Source organism: Sceloporus occidentalis, unplaced genomic scaffold (assembly GCF_023333645.1).
Source record: "Sceloporus occidentalis isolate IW3139 unplaced genomic scaffold, rSceOcc1.0.p SCAF_2, whole genome shotgun sequence".
NCBI classification, from domain to species: Eukaryota; Metazoa; Chordata; class Lepidosauria; order Squamata; family Phrynosomatidae; genus Sceloporus; species Sceloporus occidentalis.
Window position 1 is genome coordinate 182,740,177 of NW_028316982.1, and position 16,512 is coordinate 182,756,688.

At 39.7% G+C, this 16,512-nt stretch overlaps 1 protein-coding gene across 6 annotated transcripts in view; it reads right to left on the reverse strand.

Moving 5' to 3' along the window:
• Positions 1-1,122: 1,122 nt before the first annotated feature.
• Positions 1,123-16,512, reverse strand: part of AP1S2 (adaptor related protein complex 1 subunit sigma 2) — a 30,310-nt gene continuing 14,920 nt past the window's right edge. For 4 of the 6 annotated variants that reach the window (XM_089511664.1, XM_089511667.1, XM_089511665.1 and 1 more), the window contains one exon: positions 1,123-2,893. In XM_089511664.1, the coding sequence (XP_089367790.1) occupies positions 2,846-2,893 (48 nt within the window). In that variant the 3' untranslated portion in view covers positions 1,123-2,845. Of the gene's footprint in view, positions 2,894-5,131; positions 6,403-16,512 lie in introns of those variants that run through there. The other 2 variants (XM_089511669.1, XM_089511668.1) reach the window with 1 other exon arrangement.

Below are 16,512 nucleotides of genomic sequence, written 5' to 3' on the forward strand. Positions count from 1 at the left end.
TTTTCTCAGTGGAAGAGAGTGCAGGAAGCTAAGGGAGAAATGCAAAGGAAAGTACCATCTGGGAGTTCACAGGTACATTTCTCCACATTGTTGTCCAGAGTCCCTTCAGAGAGATAGTTGTATAAGTGTGTCCTTTTCAATCCAGATCAAATTGTGCACATGGTACAATTCTAGAGCACAAAACCGAACTGGATGTGAACGGAATTTTAGACAACTGTGGTTTCATCTCAGACCTAGAAAGGCAGCTGAGATGTGACTCCATTAACTTGCATTATTCCATACTACACTTCAGGGGTAAAACTGAAAAATGGCAAGAATCAAAATGAATTCAGCTTACATGAATGAATCCAGTTCTGACTGTAACACAATATGGATTACCTTGGGATTTTAACAGAATACTCCTACTACAGAAGTAAATACGGTTGGCCCTTCTTATACACTGATTTTTTTATACACGGATTCAAGCATCACGGTTTGAAAATGTTCAAAAAAAGTATAAATTTCAAATATCAAACCTTGATTTTCCATTTTTTATAAGGAACACCATTTTGCTATGTCATTATAACGGATTTAGTTATACACAAGGATATTGGAATCAATCCCCAGCGTATAACAAGGGTCCACTGTATACTCCTACTGTAAAACTGTCAAAACCAAGTTTTAATATTGCTAACTCATGCAAACTGTTACAGTTAAGTTGTATTTGTATTCTAAAAAGGAAACACATAATTATAAGTACAATAAGTTCTATTCTCTGTCCACACATCCAGAGAAAAGAAGAAAAAGTAAGAAATCTGTCCTGAAATACTGTTGGTGCCTAAACACTGCATTTCTCCCCCTGATTAGGCAAAACAAAATAGAAATGGGGGGATAACTTTTAAAAGGCATTCTATCTGATACAGTATATGCACTAAATTACACTCTAAACTATTTTTAATTCTGAAGTAACAGCTGGAATATACCCTATATGTGAGTGTGTATTACAGAAATAAGTTCATAAGTTTTTCTCAGAAAAATGGTTGCATGTTGTTAGGATAGGTTTATGTGCTTAAAAAGTGTTTGCTGCATTTTGAGACAGAAACATGTCTTCCCATCAATTATTAGAATAGACAGACAGAGTAATGGAGTAGAAATGGACATTTATTACAACTAAACTGGTGTGATACTAAGACAGTGTCCACATAGCGCATGTCACAATCACAAAGCTTTTCCAACCAAGCACATACAAGGCAACAGTGTAAACTTTAAATATGGTTTGAATACAAACAAAAACTGCTTTTCAGTGGCAAGTATTTCTGTCCCTTCAGTGTCATGCAGAGGACCACTCTAACATCACCTGAAATTCATTAGTCCATGTTTTCCCAGAGTGAAATGTAGAACACAACTCCTGTGTACCTTATGCAAACATGATTATTTTCATAAGGATTCTGCTGTAGTTAATGAAGCAAGAAACAACTGTGTTTCAAATTCGTGGCACCATTTAAAGCATTTGAATGCTTTTAAATACACCAATCACAGCAAGTCGTTACATTATTGGAGAAGTTGCCAAGTGAGAACACATACAGGTTATTACACATGGGGGGAAGTTACACTGCTTTTCACAGCATGTGCTCTGTACTGAAGCTTTCCTAGCACTAAGATATAGGATATACAGCAAAACACACATTAGAGTAAATAAGTTATGGCTTTGTGATACCTTTGCAGCCTAAACCTTTGCAAGTTTATTTGGAAGCAGGTCCTGTTATATTGGGGCCTACTGCCAAGTAAAATGTGCATGTCATTGCAGCCTGGTTTTTTTCTTGTGAAAACATGGCAGTGATTTAAACAAAGTTTCCATTTTAAGGCTTGTTTCTATGATACAAAGAAATGCATTTTAACAAAACCTAACCTTGTGCAAGGTGATATGAAAACTGATATATAGCTACATATTTTCAAACTCTACAAGCAGCTGCTCAAGTCCTAGTTTAGAGACATAAAGTGGATGATACTTGTAAAAATGTTAAAGACAGATTGAAGCTTGGTAATATTCTCTTTCTACATGTTTCCCTTTGGGATTATATCACTGTATCTCAGTGTGTTTTGAATTAATTTTCCTTTACACTTTCCAAAAGACTATGTATTCAATTCAGAAAGCATTTAAATTTAGTAAAAAAAAGTAAGTCTTTTTTTTAAAAAAAATTCATTATGACCCCAACCTATTTCTCTTTGCAATGCATTAACTCAGTTTTCTGATTGAATTTACAATCTCATCATGATCTCATTCATTAGAATTTCTAATGAAATCCTTTAAAATTCAATTATTAGAAATGAAGCTACCAAGACAGTTCACAATAGTTTGATTTTACAGACCTTAATAAGATTCTTTGGTATAAATGAAATAGTCACAAAGTTATTTCCCCCCAATCTTATGTAATAACCTAAACTGAGTTTTAACAAATGCTGACTGTATAATAACGAGTCTTTGGTTACACAAAGCCAAGTTCTATGTTAACACATTTCACTTTCTTACCATGTTACTGTTTTTCAGTATATGGCATAATGTAAAATTATCTGACACATGATGGCAAAGTAAATTTTTATGAAATCACCTTAATTGCCATTTATTATTTATGTTACTGTTGCTTAAAATCCCTTGTTAATTTTTTTCCACAAAAGCTTTTTAAAAGTATGCTCCCTTTTCCAATTTCACAGTAAATGGGTTTTTTTCTTGTAGGCCTGAATGAAGTAGCTCAGCAGAACAGTAATACTGACAAATAGCATCATAACACCATTAGCTAACATTAAATGGAGGCAGTGAACATTTACAGGTATATGAAACACCATGTAAGACATCAGCAAACGAGGTTTATGTCAGTCCAATTTCTTCAAGTACACTACGAGGGGTCTCCGCTTCCTGTGGAAGGAAAATTAGAGAGTGAACAGATCTTGGGCTCCTGTGGAAGCACACATTGCTATTTAACAGGGAAGTAAGGAACTGGCAAGCCCACCTCTGTGTATTCCTTACCTAATAAAATTCTATGAAATGTATGGGGTCAACAGCTGGCTTGAAGGCACACAGACACAAAACTAGTGCTTAAAGAGCACACCCTTCATTTCAGGAGTTTTCTGTCTTTCATACATATGCCATTCCTTGCAACCCCCCCTTCTTTGAGTCAACTGGCAGACAGAGAATTATGAGCTTCTGAACACAGAATCTTTGAAATGATATGCCTAAAACCTTTGGGAAGCACCAATCCTAGTTATGTTATTTAGTAGTTTAGAGTTTCAGTGATGTATATGTCAAGACCACGTGGAATTTTTAATATTCTGCAAGTGATCTGAAAGTGTTTGGCAGCAAAACTGTAAGAGGTATGAGAGAGGTTCCATTTTCCTAACAATCCTTTCTGTAACAAAAAAATTTTTTTTTTGTTAAAAGCACAACCTGTAATTTTGTTATTAACAGAATAAATACTTACTTTAGCATCCTAAATAAGGCATAGCCAAAAAAAGAGAGAGTCAGAATTTAGCAACAATTCCTCAAAAAAGGCAGTGTTTAAACGTGTATAAACATACATTTTAAATTACAGAGTTCCAGAAGAGGAACACAAAGTGATCACAAAATTTCAAAAGTCATGTTTTAAAATTTTCACTTTAAAAGAAAAGCATTAGCAAACAAATGATGTTCAGTCTCATCACTGAACCCTGACAATGTTGATAGGCTTCAGTCAAGGACCTTAAAACCAAGAATATATCTTTATCACATTTTTATATGTTTTAGAAATTGTGTTTCGAAAAATCGATGAGTGAAAAGATAAACTGTGTCACTAAAAATATGCATTGTCATCAAACTAGAATGGTTCCAGGATGTCCAGATTTGCAAAGGTGGCATGATCTGGCATTCCATCACTATCTGGCTTAGACTGGAGTACATGAACTACCTTTCCATTTGAATCTTTATTTAATCCAGCTATAGCTGATCTGTGCAGAGATTTTTGCTAACAGGAAGATCCACAGCAGGAAAACCACCATCCTTACAATTCATGAGGTAAGCTACCCATTTAGGTCTCAGCAGATACCCACCACTTCAACAGGTCAGTGTCAATTTCCCACTATTTTGTTAAAGGTGTTTTTAAAAACACAGACAGGGTTGCTTCTGTGCTAGTGGATCTCTATCAGGGTGGACAAAGTGCATCCTGCACACCACATGTGGCCCTCCACAATCCCAAAGAAAAATTAAATTTAAAAAAATTGTGCCAAAATTCAGCAGCAAACCATGAAATGCACAAAATTAAAAACTAATTATTGTGTCTGTGGAAACTATTTGCCATGTCTACATTAGATGAAAGTCAAATCAGATACATTTAACATTAATTTATATAATTTAATAATACTTAATTAAAGAATTGATTCAGGGATTTTCTTTATTAATAACGAGGGGGGAGTTACTAGCAATCTAATAAATCTTTCCAAATAATCATCAAGTAAGAATGGGGTATTTTTAAAATAAATAATGGAACCTGAAATGTATAAATACAGTAGTCTATTTTTACCAATCTTATTTTTCTTTCCCTTTAAAAAAACAGCTAAATTTTGCACCTTTCTTCTGAGCCCCTGTCCAGTAAGTGGAAAAAGAATTGCTAAGCTAAGCTTTCTAACACTTGTCCAACCAGAGAAGTGGTCCCTGACCCCACAAAAGTTGCCCACTCTCTATATACTCATAAGAGATTAATGTTCTTCTGGGTAACTGAACAAATCCTGGAAAACCAACTAATGTGAATACATTATAACTGTAATATACAAGTGCTTGTTAATTTTGACTATTTCTAGATGGCTAGTAAAATTTCAAAGTTAAGTCTTTCAGACTTTAACAAATGTACTATCAGCAAATAGTACTACAGAATCAGTATTGAGGATTATAGATACTCTATCTGGGGGGGAATTAAAATATACATTTATAGCAATGGTCAAATGTAATAAATGTGAGCTGCTGTTTGGAAATGTGTAATTAAGGAATTATTTTAGAAATAATTTGTACAGTGTAATTAAGTGTTTCACAGGTTTCCAGACCAAATTACCAATGGCAAATTGCACAAACAGGAAATATATCACAGCAGAAGAGATAGGAGGAAAAAAAAGCCATTCACGTGAGAAGTGCATGCAATACTTTATTACAGACATGCCAGGAAAGCTAATTCACAATAATTTGCAAGCATGCAGGAATATAAAACTGTAACAGACCACAACAGCTCATTAGCACTCCATGCATAGTACTTTAAAGATTCAGCCATTAACAGAATGCAATGAAGCACAACCACATACATTCACAGAAGCAATACCAATTTTTATAAAATTAAGGTTTGATAATGCAGGTATTTCCTATGATTTACTAGTAATATTTCTAGAAATGTTGCAGAATTGGTATTTAAGCCCCTCACTGTTGAGAGTGTTGATAGTTATCTTGATAATACTTAACTGAAATTTTCTATCACACAATGGTTGATCAAACTAACCATTCTCTCCTATTTTTTAAAATTAACTTTTTGAAAAACATAACCACTGTATAATTTAGTCACTTTCCAAAGCAGAAGTGACTTTTCCTCCTTGCGCTGTTCACATTTCAGAACAGAAACTGCAGAGTAGCAACTTTACTTTTTATTCATAGTGTATACATTTCTGTGGATGTCTCCAGATGGTTACCAGCAAGTAGAGATATTGCTTGTCCTTGCAATGACTAAGTCAGCTCCATTAGTGAGCATGAAAATCAACTCCAACACTGCAGTGAGTGGGAGAGCCCTTTCAAACACTAGAGGAGTACCATGTCCACTGAAGCTTTTAATAATGCAAGATCAGAGTGCTTAATTTTAAAACTCGTACAAAGAAGTCAAGATGCAAAGCACTAAAAATTACTTTCTAAAATAGATTTTAAAAAAAAATCTTCAAGGTTTTTAAATTAGGTACTGTCTATAAGCCCTGTTTTAAATACTTGTTTGTTTAATGAGTTTAAGAATAAGGATATCTATTTTGCACCTACAAATAACAGCTTTATATCCAGTTTGATGGAATACTGTGCCATGGGTTTTGAGTATTTAAATTATAAAATTAGGCTCCACATAGTATTTCAGCTTGAATATTACATGCTATGCCAAGTGCTAATGACAGATTTAAGTACTTTAAAATGAAAATTATGACATGCTGACAAGACAAATGAAAGGAAAAACACAGACATTGCAAATGGTAAGACAAGAAAATATACAAACAGCAAAAAAAATAACAGTGTGATATTGACTAATTTGTTCAAGATGATTGGATTCACCAAGCTGAGGATAAGTGTTCTGCCATGAGTAAGTCAGCTTTATTGCTTCTTTTATGCATGATGAATGAAGTCATTTAGTATACTGGGACATTAAAGTATTCATGACGTGGCTACAAAAGAAATGTGTAGATTCTTTGTAAATAGTACAGAATTTTGCATACATACAATATTTACAAATGGCTTTTTTATTCAGTACTTCTATTAATGCTTATTAGGAAATTCTTATTAATGCTTTTATTGTTTTCCTATCCAATTTTTTGAATTACACGCACTGCTATAAATGTTACGTAGGCTGAAAAAGGTACATTACCATAATACATAGTTTTTGAAGCTATATACAACCATACATCACTGCAAGTTTTCTTTTTCTTCTTTTTTATATAGTGTATGTTTATGTTTTCTTGATTTCCCCCCCACATCATACTCATTATGGCTGATTTGCACTATGCATACTTACTGCCATATTTCATTTGTTTGCATATGGCTAAGTTTAGTAAGAAAAAGAAGAACACCATCTGTATATTGCTGGAATCAACACCAAATTAACATATGGGATCATATTTTATTTGTACTTTCAGCAACCAAATTTTGCTTCTGGGAGAGAAACTGTGTCTGCCTTTTCATGTATCTACATCCAACTGGATCACTACTGATTTGTTTCTTAGACAGTATGAAAGCTAGCATTAATTGTGGCGCAACTTTTGATGGCATTTTGGTAGGTTCATATAAAGGTATTGCCCAACAGTGAGTTTTGTATTTCCTTCCTCAATCATAATCTAAAGAACTGATTCTTTATAAGCATCAGTCACAAGACCACATTCCTTAATCCATTTTAAAACCACCTGCATTAACATTCCAGGCTGGCTAACTGCTAATCCAACTACACAGAGATGGAGATTTGGCTTTGTGCATTTTTGCCATTCAAGGCCATTCACAGCATCTTAAATTCTCTCATGTTTTTCCTAGGAGCAGCCTCAGTATAATCAGATCACTGAAGGAATGAATTCCAGAAAGTCTTTAAACATGCTCTGAAAATTTTCATATATAACAATTTATGTTTTTATGCATACTATTTCAGACATACAAGTACTCCAGATGTTCCTACAAACATGTATACATCTTGTGTTTTCCCCAGAAACAAAAATATATTTGAATTGGCCTATTGCTGTGCCTCGATCCACCTGAGAGAGGCAGGAAAATATAAATAAATATTATTGTTGTTGTAATAAATGGGACTTTAATGGTAATTAAGTCCCATTTATTTTAATGGGTATTTTAGTTGGGACTAGCATTGGATTTAGTCAAATCACACTGAATCGATTTTTTTCTTAGTGAAATTGAAGGCTTTCACAGACAGCATTCATAATTTTTATGGGTTTTTCGGGCTATGAGGCCGTGTTCTAGAAGAATTTTTTTCCTGACATTTTGCCAGCAGCTGTGGCTGGCATCTTCAGAGATATCTGGCAATGCTGGCGAAACATCAGGGAAAAAACTCTTCTAGAACACTTCCTCATAGCCTGAAAAATCCACAAAAAACTATTTTTTCTTGCTACTTGTAGCAATCTGACAAATCAGTTAATACCCCCTGCACTGTCTATTTTTTAATGAAGGTATTGAAAAATGTTGAGGCATGATTTTTTAAAAAAAATATTCATGTGTGTGCGCCCCCCACCCACCCATACTTTCCATAAGATGTTGCCCAATTTGCTAGCTTTATGCCCATTTATTATGTCACTAATTAATTCACTAAGTTCAGTTTATAAAACTGTATTTTTAAAGGTATCAGGAAAAAAGCTTGCTGTAGAATTTATTTAGCAATTAAAAAAGGGTTCCATCCCATATAGGAACAAAAGCACACAGCTATATCTTTTAACATTTCTATACAAATTCACATCATCACTGAGAATACCTACAGGACCAGGGCAAAAATCAAAACCTTGTGCCCCATTTCTTTTAGCTTACAAAGAATAAAGAACAAGGAAAACTAGTGAGGAACCACTGTGTGTGCATGACTCCCACTGAGTCTTGCAGGGCTGTAATTCCTCATGGAAATGGCAGTTTGAACAAGTCAAGGAACTAGCTGGAACTTTTCATCAGATGCTGACTTCACATACATTTATTTATTTCCATGTGTGTGTGTAAATGAGCAGGGTGATTTGACAGCAGGCTCAAATGAGACATCTGAAATAGTTCTGTTATAGCTTTTCACCTTCAAAATATAATTTAAAACGTTAAAACATTAACATTCTCTCCCAATCGACTTTTGCACTCCCCTCCCTCTGATGTTCACTGCCCACCTCTACTGTAAAAAAAAATTGTAAGGATGTTTATTCCCATTCAAGTAAGGTAACTTGTTTATGATTTAACAACAAAGTCAACCCATCTCTTAGTTTTAAGCAAAAAGGGGCAGCAGCCTCACAGGATACAATGTGATAGGAACCATCAGTTTCACTAACATTCATAAATGCGTGCAGATGTCTCAGGGTAGAACTCTCAAAATCTTAAAGCTTATTCCTGAAACACTTTCTTCTAACTATGGTGACAGTTGGGATTGCATCCTACAGCTCAGATCACGAGGCAAAACTGTAAAAAAGCAGGTCACGTCTAAAAAGACGCCATCCCTTCCTGGAATCCTGTACAGTTGTTCCAATTAAGCAGCAGCTCACTTTACACAGTGTGAGACCTTTATGCTCAAGCTCCTTTTCCGCAAGCTCTCAGACAGACTGGAGAAGCCTCTACGTATTCCTGTCAGTCATCCTCTTACAAATCATCTGTTTATCTTTTACTGTGGCACCATCTCCATAATTAACTTATCACTACTTCAGACACACATTTCTGACCTTCCTATCATTGCACTGACAGCCTGATATGGGAACCAATGTAGGACAGAAGCTCACCTTGTGAGTAAAAGCTGTCACATAAGGATCAAAATCAAGCCTAAATTTAGCTTTGCGCTACCAGTACAAGCAGAAGTAAGCCAAGTAGAGCAGAGTTTGCCTTCCTACTACCCTCTCTCAGTCTACATTACCATGCCAGTCAGTACCTCATGAAGGATCAGAATTCATGCCTGAACCTATGCTGATAAAAGTTTTTCCTGACAGGGTATCACAATGAACTATACTGTATGATTACTATATATTAATACATTAGTCCAATGAACAAATATGAAAGAAAAGCAGAGGAGATTTGCCTTTGCCTTCCCCATAGCCTAAAATCATGTGACTTGCCCAAGGTCACCCAGTGGGTTTCATGGCCAAGCTGGGAATCAAACCCTGGTCTCCAGACTTGTAGTCCAACACTCAAACACTAATTTACACCAATAAGAACTAATGTAATAGAGCATTAACGTATTCTGCTGCACATCAGCCTGTGCTTGGTGGAATTATCCCCCACACCCAATATCTTAGGTATGTAACCCTGAGCCTGGATGCTCAGGTTTCAGCATTAGCCAAGTGTACTCAGATCCCCTGCTCTGACCATCACCTCCCACTCCCAACTGCGTCTGGAGACCTAAGATCTGGCCACAGTTGATCACATGATTTCATTATATTCTTTTTAAATTACTGTGACGTACTGTAACTGGAGCTGCCTTTGAAAACTGTTCAAAAATGTCAGTGAATCTAAAATGCTGCAGCTAGTTCCAGCCCATGCACTGATACGACGTGAGTGGCCTCCAATACAGCCTCATCATGTCTACAGCCCAGCCCTATATGACTGTAGCCGTTTCGATCTACAGCATGGCTGCAGCCACTGCAGCTTATGGGGCTCCTCAGACACTGTGTTCTTTCTCCAACCATCGCCTCCTACTCCCAATGAGCCTGTTTGGGGGATTTGAGTGATATCATCAGCATGTATTTGTCTGCCGGGGGGATGCCAGGGCTGACCCTTTGATGCTCCAAGACAGCCACCTCCATGGTGTCCACCAGCATTACCAGAAAGCCAGGACTGGAGTCAATGGGATGATGCTACTGACTCATATCTAACCCAAGAAAGATAAGAGAGCCACCTCCATCCATATTTCAACCCTCCCCTCCAAAAAAAAGACTCTTAAGAAGATCAGGGCTAGTTACAGGAAAAATACAAATCCCTTGTTGGGATTCAACAAGCTTCACTTGCTATGGGACACAATTCAAAGTGCTGCTTATGACTTACAACATCCTAGATGGCTTTGTTCTAGGCTTCTGAAAGACTGTATCTCCTGTATGAGCCTTGTTGTCAACTGCCTTCAAGCCGACTTTGACTTATGGTGACCCAATGAATGAGAGATCTCCAAGGCATCCTATCATCAACAGCCCTGTTTTGCCTAGCAGACTCAGAGCTGTGGCTTCCTTGACTGAATCAATCCAGCTGCAATGTGGTCTCCCTCTTGTCCTACTTCCTTCTACCTTACCAAACAGTATTTTTTCTAGTGAATAATGCTTTCTCATGATATGTCCAAAATATGACACTCTCAGCCCAATCATCTTGGCTTCTAGGGAAAGTTCAGGCTTAATTTGCTCTAGGATCCATTTATTTGTTGTTATTTTTTAGCAGTCTACATTACCCACAGAACTCTTCTCTAGCACTAAATCCCAAATGAGTTGATTCTCTTCCTGTCAATCTTCTTCACTGCCCAGCTTTCACAGGCATACATAGAAACTGGAAGTAAAATGGCATGGACCATCTTGACTTTAGTATTCAATTATAACTTTTCCAGTTCAGAATTCGGTCTAATTCTTTCACAGTGGCCTAGATTCTAATATTCTTCTGATTTACAGACTGCAGTCTCCATTTGGATTAATGACTGGAAAATCTTGAACTATTTCAATGTCTTCATCATCTACTGTAAAGTTAAGTAAATAATTTGTGGTCAAGCATACAAGTTAAACAGACAGGGTGATAAAGTTCCCTGGCCCATTCAAAAGCATTCTGTTTCTCCGTATTCTGTCTTGAGTACAGGCTACACATCAGCATAATTAAATGTTGTGGCCCAACCAGTTCTTCAAGAGTGATCCAGTTTTCATGATCTACACAACCAAAGGATTTAGATGCTATAATCTAGAAAGCACAGTCTAATTTTCTTCTGAAATTCTTTAGAGTGCTCTATTATCCAATTAATAGTAGTGTATCTTTTTTTTTCCTGAACCCAGCTTAGACATGCAGTATTTCTTGCTCTTTATATGGTAAGTCTTTGTTATAGAGGAATAAACTCTTCCAGAACAGCGACATAGCCCCAACCCTCACAAAAACCCCCACAAAAAACTTTACTATAGAATTATGAACGTCACTCTGCTTTCATGGGAAATTAATGCAATGGCCCTATTGGTACTGCATTTCCTGATGTCCCTATTCTTAGGGACTGGAACTTAGAAAATGACCCTCATATCCACAAGAGACATGTCCCCCAACTTGTAAAGTATAGATCAGGGGTAGGCAACCTTTTTGAGCCAGGGGCCTGGTTGCTGTCCCTCAGACAACTGGGGGGCCGAAGGCGGGTGGAGCTTCCACCCTCCGGGGGCAGGGCCGCATGCCGGGGGTGGAACTTCCATCCTCCGGGGTCGGAGCCGCATGCCGGGGGCGGAGCCTCGGGGCTTCAACAGGCCTGAGGTGTCCTCCAAATGACACCTCAGGTCTGCTGAAGCCCCACGGAGAGGAGGAGGCGTGTGCCCGCCCTCTCCTCCTTGGTCCCTTCCTTCGGCCAAACGGGCTCCAAGGGGCCCTTTCAGCCGAAGGGGAGGGAGGCCAAAGGGAAGGGCTTGGGCACCCATCGCAGGCCCTTCTCTTTGGGTCTTCCCTTCGGCCGAAAGGGCTCCAAGGGGCCCTTTCGGCCGAAGGGAAGGGTTTGGGCAGGCTGCCTCCTGGGCTCTGCCACGGCTCTTGCAGCCCCAGGCCTCTCTCTCTGGGCTCCTTCCTGGCCTCCACAGGGGCCGGGAAGGAGGGAGGAGGCTTCCGCCGGCAGCCCCTGGGGCTCCTTCCTGGCCTCCATGGGGGCTGGGAAGGAGGGAGGAGGCCAGCAGCCCCCCAAAGGCCTCTCGCGTGAGGGCGCGGGGCCTTTGACCTCTCGCGCGAGAGGCCTGGTCCTGCTGCGGATTGCCCAATTGGCAGCAGGACTGGGCTCGGGCCGGTCCCAAGGCCTTGCCGGGCCAGATCTGGCCCACGGGCCGGGGGTTGCCGACCCCTGGTATAGATAATAGCAAGCCCTACCAAAATACATGACTCATGGAGGAAGTAGAACATAAGAGTCTTACTGGAAGACCTAGAGAGAACACTGCTCTAGACATTTCTAGATCCTTCAGCATGAGTCTATGGTTAATGTCTGCTAGAGGCATACCACAGAATCGCGCTAGAGGACCTAGAAAATGCCTAGACAGAAAATATTTTTCTTGGATGTGAGTAAATTAAATTGCTGGTACTGGTCCTACAGATATGGAAGTCATATCGTATACTGAACATCTTCAAATCTGAAGGTTAGTTTTATTGTCTTTATTTTTTGACAGATTTTAGCTGGAACTAGAGTTGATTCCACCTCTGTACTTGGAGGAGCTCTATTGGTATGCCATCTATTCCTGGTGATTTATTTCTTCCATAGGCTCTGTGTGCAGCTTCCACTTCATTTTTTAAAATTGGAGGTTCATCTTCACACGGTTCTTCTTTGAATATATCTTTCATCCTTTTATCATAGTTCTTCTGCGTGGTTTCCACTGTCTTTTTCTTTTTACTTGTTCATACAATGTGTTACCCTTAAAGCATTCCTAATTTAAATCTTCCTTTCATTTCTCAATCTTGTGGAGGAGGTCTTCTGTTCTTTTTTGTTGTTGATGTCGTCATCTTCTTTTTCTCTGCATTGACTCCTTATCCCTACGTACAAGTCACTGAACAGTTCTGTTCAGAGTTCTGATTCTATTTCTGTCAACATTTACTTTTGCTTCTCAACTGCCCATAACTGCTTAAGAGAGTTTCAACTGTCATCCACTGAGGATTCTTTCTTTTTGGCCACAGATAATGGTTTTTTGCATTCCTCTCTTATAATGTCCCTGATTTCAGCCCAGAATTCTTCTGGCTCCCAGTCAATTAGGTTTAATAGTGCAAATCAATGTTTATGTTACCTTTAAATTCTACAGGGATGTTCTTCAGATTGTATTTTGGCATGATTGTTAGTTTAGTGTTCTTTAGTTTTACTCTAAGTTTTGATATTAGCAGATCATGCTCTATGCCACCATTTGCTCCTAGTCGTTTTTGAAGACAGAATGGAGCTTCTCCATCTTCTACTTCCAATTATACCGTGGACATCAGGCAATGTCCATAATATCCTACTTTATTTCTTGATTCTAGGGCATTCTGCTCTGTTACTTTTACATTCCAATTGGTAAAGATTCTCGATGCCATGGAGATCCCGAAGGGAAGAAACCTGTACTGGAAGATCTCAGTCCCAATTGCAAAGGTGAGGAATCTCCTCTCATCTTGCCGGATTCCAATGTGGAAGTAGGCATCTTTGAGGTTCAGGGTTGCAAACCAGTGTCCTCTCTCTCTGTACGAGTGGCAAAATAGAGGCAAGGGTTACTATACGAAAATGGCAGTAAAAAATAAAAGTGTTTAACTGGCACAAGTCTATAATGGGTTGGTCTTGTGCATGGTACAGATGCTCCTGTTGTTGGTAAGACCTCTGTTGGTGCGAGGGGTACCACCTCCATAGTGACGCCAAGGAGACTGGAGGGAGGTAGATACCTTGCCATGCTTCCTGGCAGCCACATTCATCCAGTATCAGATGCTGAGCTTCTCATCCGTCTCTTTCTTAAAGAGACCAAAGTCATTGAAGGGCATGTCCTTGATCACAGCCTGGGCCTGCAGGGTCAAAACTGAAGACCGGAGCCAGGCGTGTCTTCGGAGGACCACTGACCTGGAGAGAATCTTGGCAGAGCAATCGGTGGAATGGAACCCTGGATGGCCAGGGCCAGGGCCAGGGCCTATTACCTGGGACCAACTCCAGCATGGGCTCCAGGCGTTCCATCAAGTGCTGGACATAGGCCCCATGCAAACTGTGTAGTTGGCCACCTTCACGTCCAGCACAACCAAGGTGTAGAACTTCTTCGCCAGTCCATCAGTCTTCTTACTTTCCTTATCAGTAAGAGAGGAAGGCGTTTTCGGGGTGAATGCCAGCTGGGACCCCTCCACGAGCGCCAAGTTCAGCTTGGGATGCTCAAACAACCAAGCCAGTGCCGAGGGAGAGATTCGTTAAAATTCTATCTTCCTCGAGGTGGAGGCGATCATGGCTGAGGTTGTCCAACAGCGCTTGGCAATCCTCTCCAGCGACAGGAGGTAACCAATGGAAGGAGGAGTTGTAACCTTCCTGTGGACCCTCCTCTCAATTGTGTCAACAAGTTGCTCTCAATCGAGGGGGTTGGCCATATGGACTATCTGGTTGGCAAATGATCTGATGTCATTCATAGGTGAGGCAGAACTTAGGTCAACCAGGTGGACTGGTTTTGACGGCTTTTCCACATTGGACTCGGGTGTCGGACAGTGAGATATACTGCGCCCAGAGTTTGATCATTGAGTTTGATCAGCTTCTGGGCACAGTACATGGTATTCGTTATTACCTTTAAAGCCCTACGTGGCTTGGGCCCAGGTTACTTGTGGGAATGCCTCTTCCTACATAGTCTGCCCTGCACTCTCAGAACCTCTGGGAAGAACTTATTTCAATTACAGAAGACCAGATTAGTGGTCCTTTCCAGAGGACCTTTATTTCTGCCACTCCAAAACTGTGGAATGACCTGCCGGAGGAGATCCGTCTTATTACAGTCGGCCCTTCTTATACGTGGATTTTTTTATACACGGATTCAAGCATACATGGTTTGAAAATGTTCCAAAAAAGTATAAATTTCAAATATCAAACCTTCATCTTCCATTTTGTTTATAAAGGACACCATTTTGCTATGTCATTATATTTAATGGGACTTGAGCATACACAGATTTTGTTATACACGGGGGATCTTGGAACCAAACCCCAGAGTATAACAAGGGTCCACTGCACTACTTTAGATGCTTTTAAGAAAGCAGTCAAGATGGATGTCTTCCAATAGGCCTTCCCATCAGATTCTGTATAAAATAATCCCATTCACTTCAATGCTCCAGTTTAGTGATTGTGCTCAGATGAGTATTTTAATTGCTTCTCTAATTATTAATTGTTGATTTTATCATTGAACTATGGGAAGGGTAAGGTTTTTGTTAGAATTATTATTGTTGATTGTAATTTTATTGTTTCTTATTGTCGCTTATGTTTTATCTGGTTGGAATCCCGCCTCAATCTGCAGGGAGAGGCGGGAAATATAAATAAATTAGTTGTTGTTATTGTTGTTATTATTATTATCCTCTCGGAGAGCGAGCTGACCTCAGAGTCTTCAGGCATTTCGGAAGAGGGTCAAGGGTAGAGTGACTCACACCAAGGTGGATCTGAAGATCTGGTCGGAGTGGAGGTTCTAACTACCAGCTGGGAAAGGTAACAGAGCTTTTGGGAGCTGGAGACTGCGGCCGAGTTGGCCAGCATCGACCAGCAGGAGATATTGGATGAGGTGGATGACCTGGGAAACACTACCTGATGGGAGTTGGGAGCGTTTCAAGCTGGGGAAGAGGCTGCTCAGCTGGATCAAATCCAAGGGCCACAGGTGGAGATTCATCCAAAGCCACAAGCTCTTCACGGCCAGTTTTCCCTAGACAGGAAGCACAGTTGGCCCCCTTGAGAAGCTAAATGGTCAGCTGGTCTATCCTCCTTCAAGTGGAAAGAATTATTCTCCTGATGCCTCTGCTTGGAAGTCTTTTTGGACCCTTCATCCCCTCAGTCTTTCTCAGATCAGGAAGCTTTCTTCTCTTTGGAAGCCTCCCTCTGTCTTTTTCCTTCTCCTTACCGGAAGTAGAGATGGTCTCAGCTGAGGAGTCCTGGGCTGCGGGAGCAGAGATCAATCTCAGGGCTTGCTCCCACAGAGCCACCTTGAGTTTCAGGTCCCGTTTTTTGAGTGCCTGGGTGATCATGATCTTGCTGTGCGGGCAGGTCTTGACATTGTGGGCCTCACCCAAGCACAAAACACACCAATCATGGTGATCAGAAGTGGGAACCTTGGCACCACATTTGGTGCATCACTTGAATGAAGCCATTTTCAACCAGAGTTGAAAGGTAAAATCGGCGGGCAAATCATAAGTCAGATAGTCCAAGGTCGAGTGATCAGTGACAATTTCAAATCCGAAGT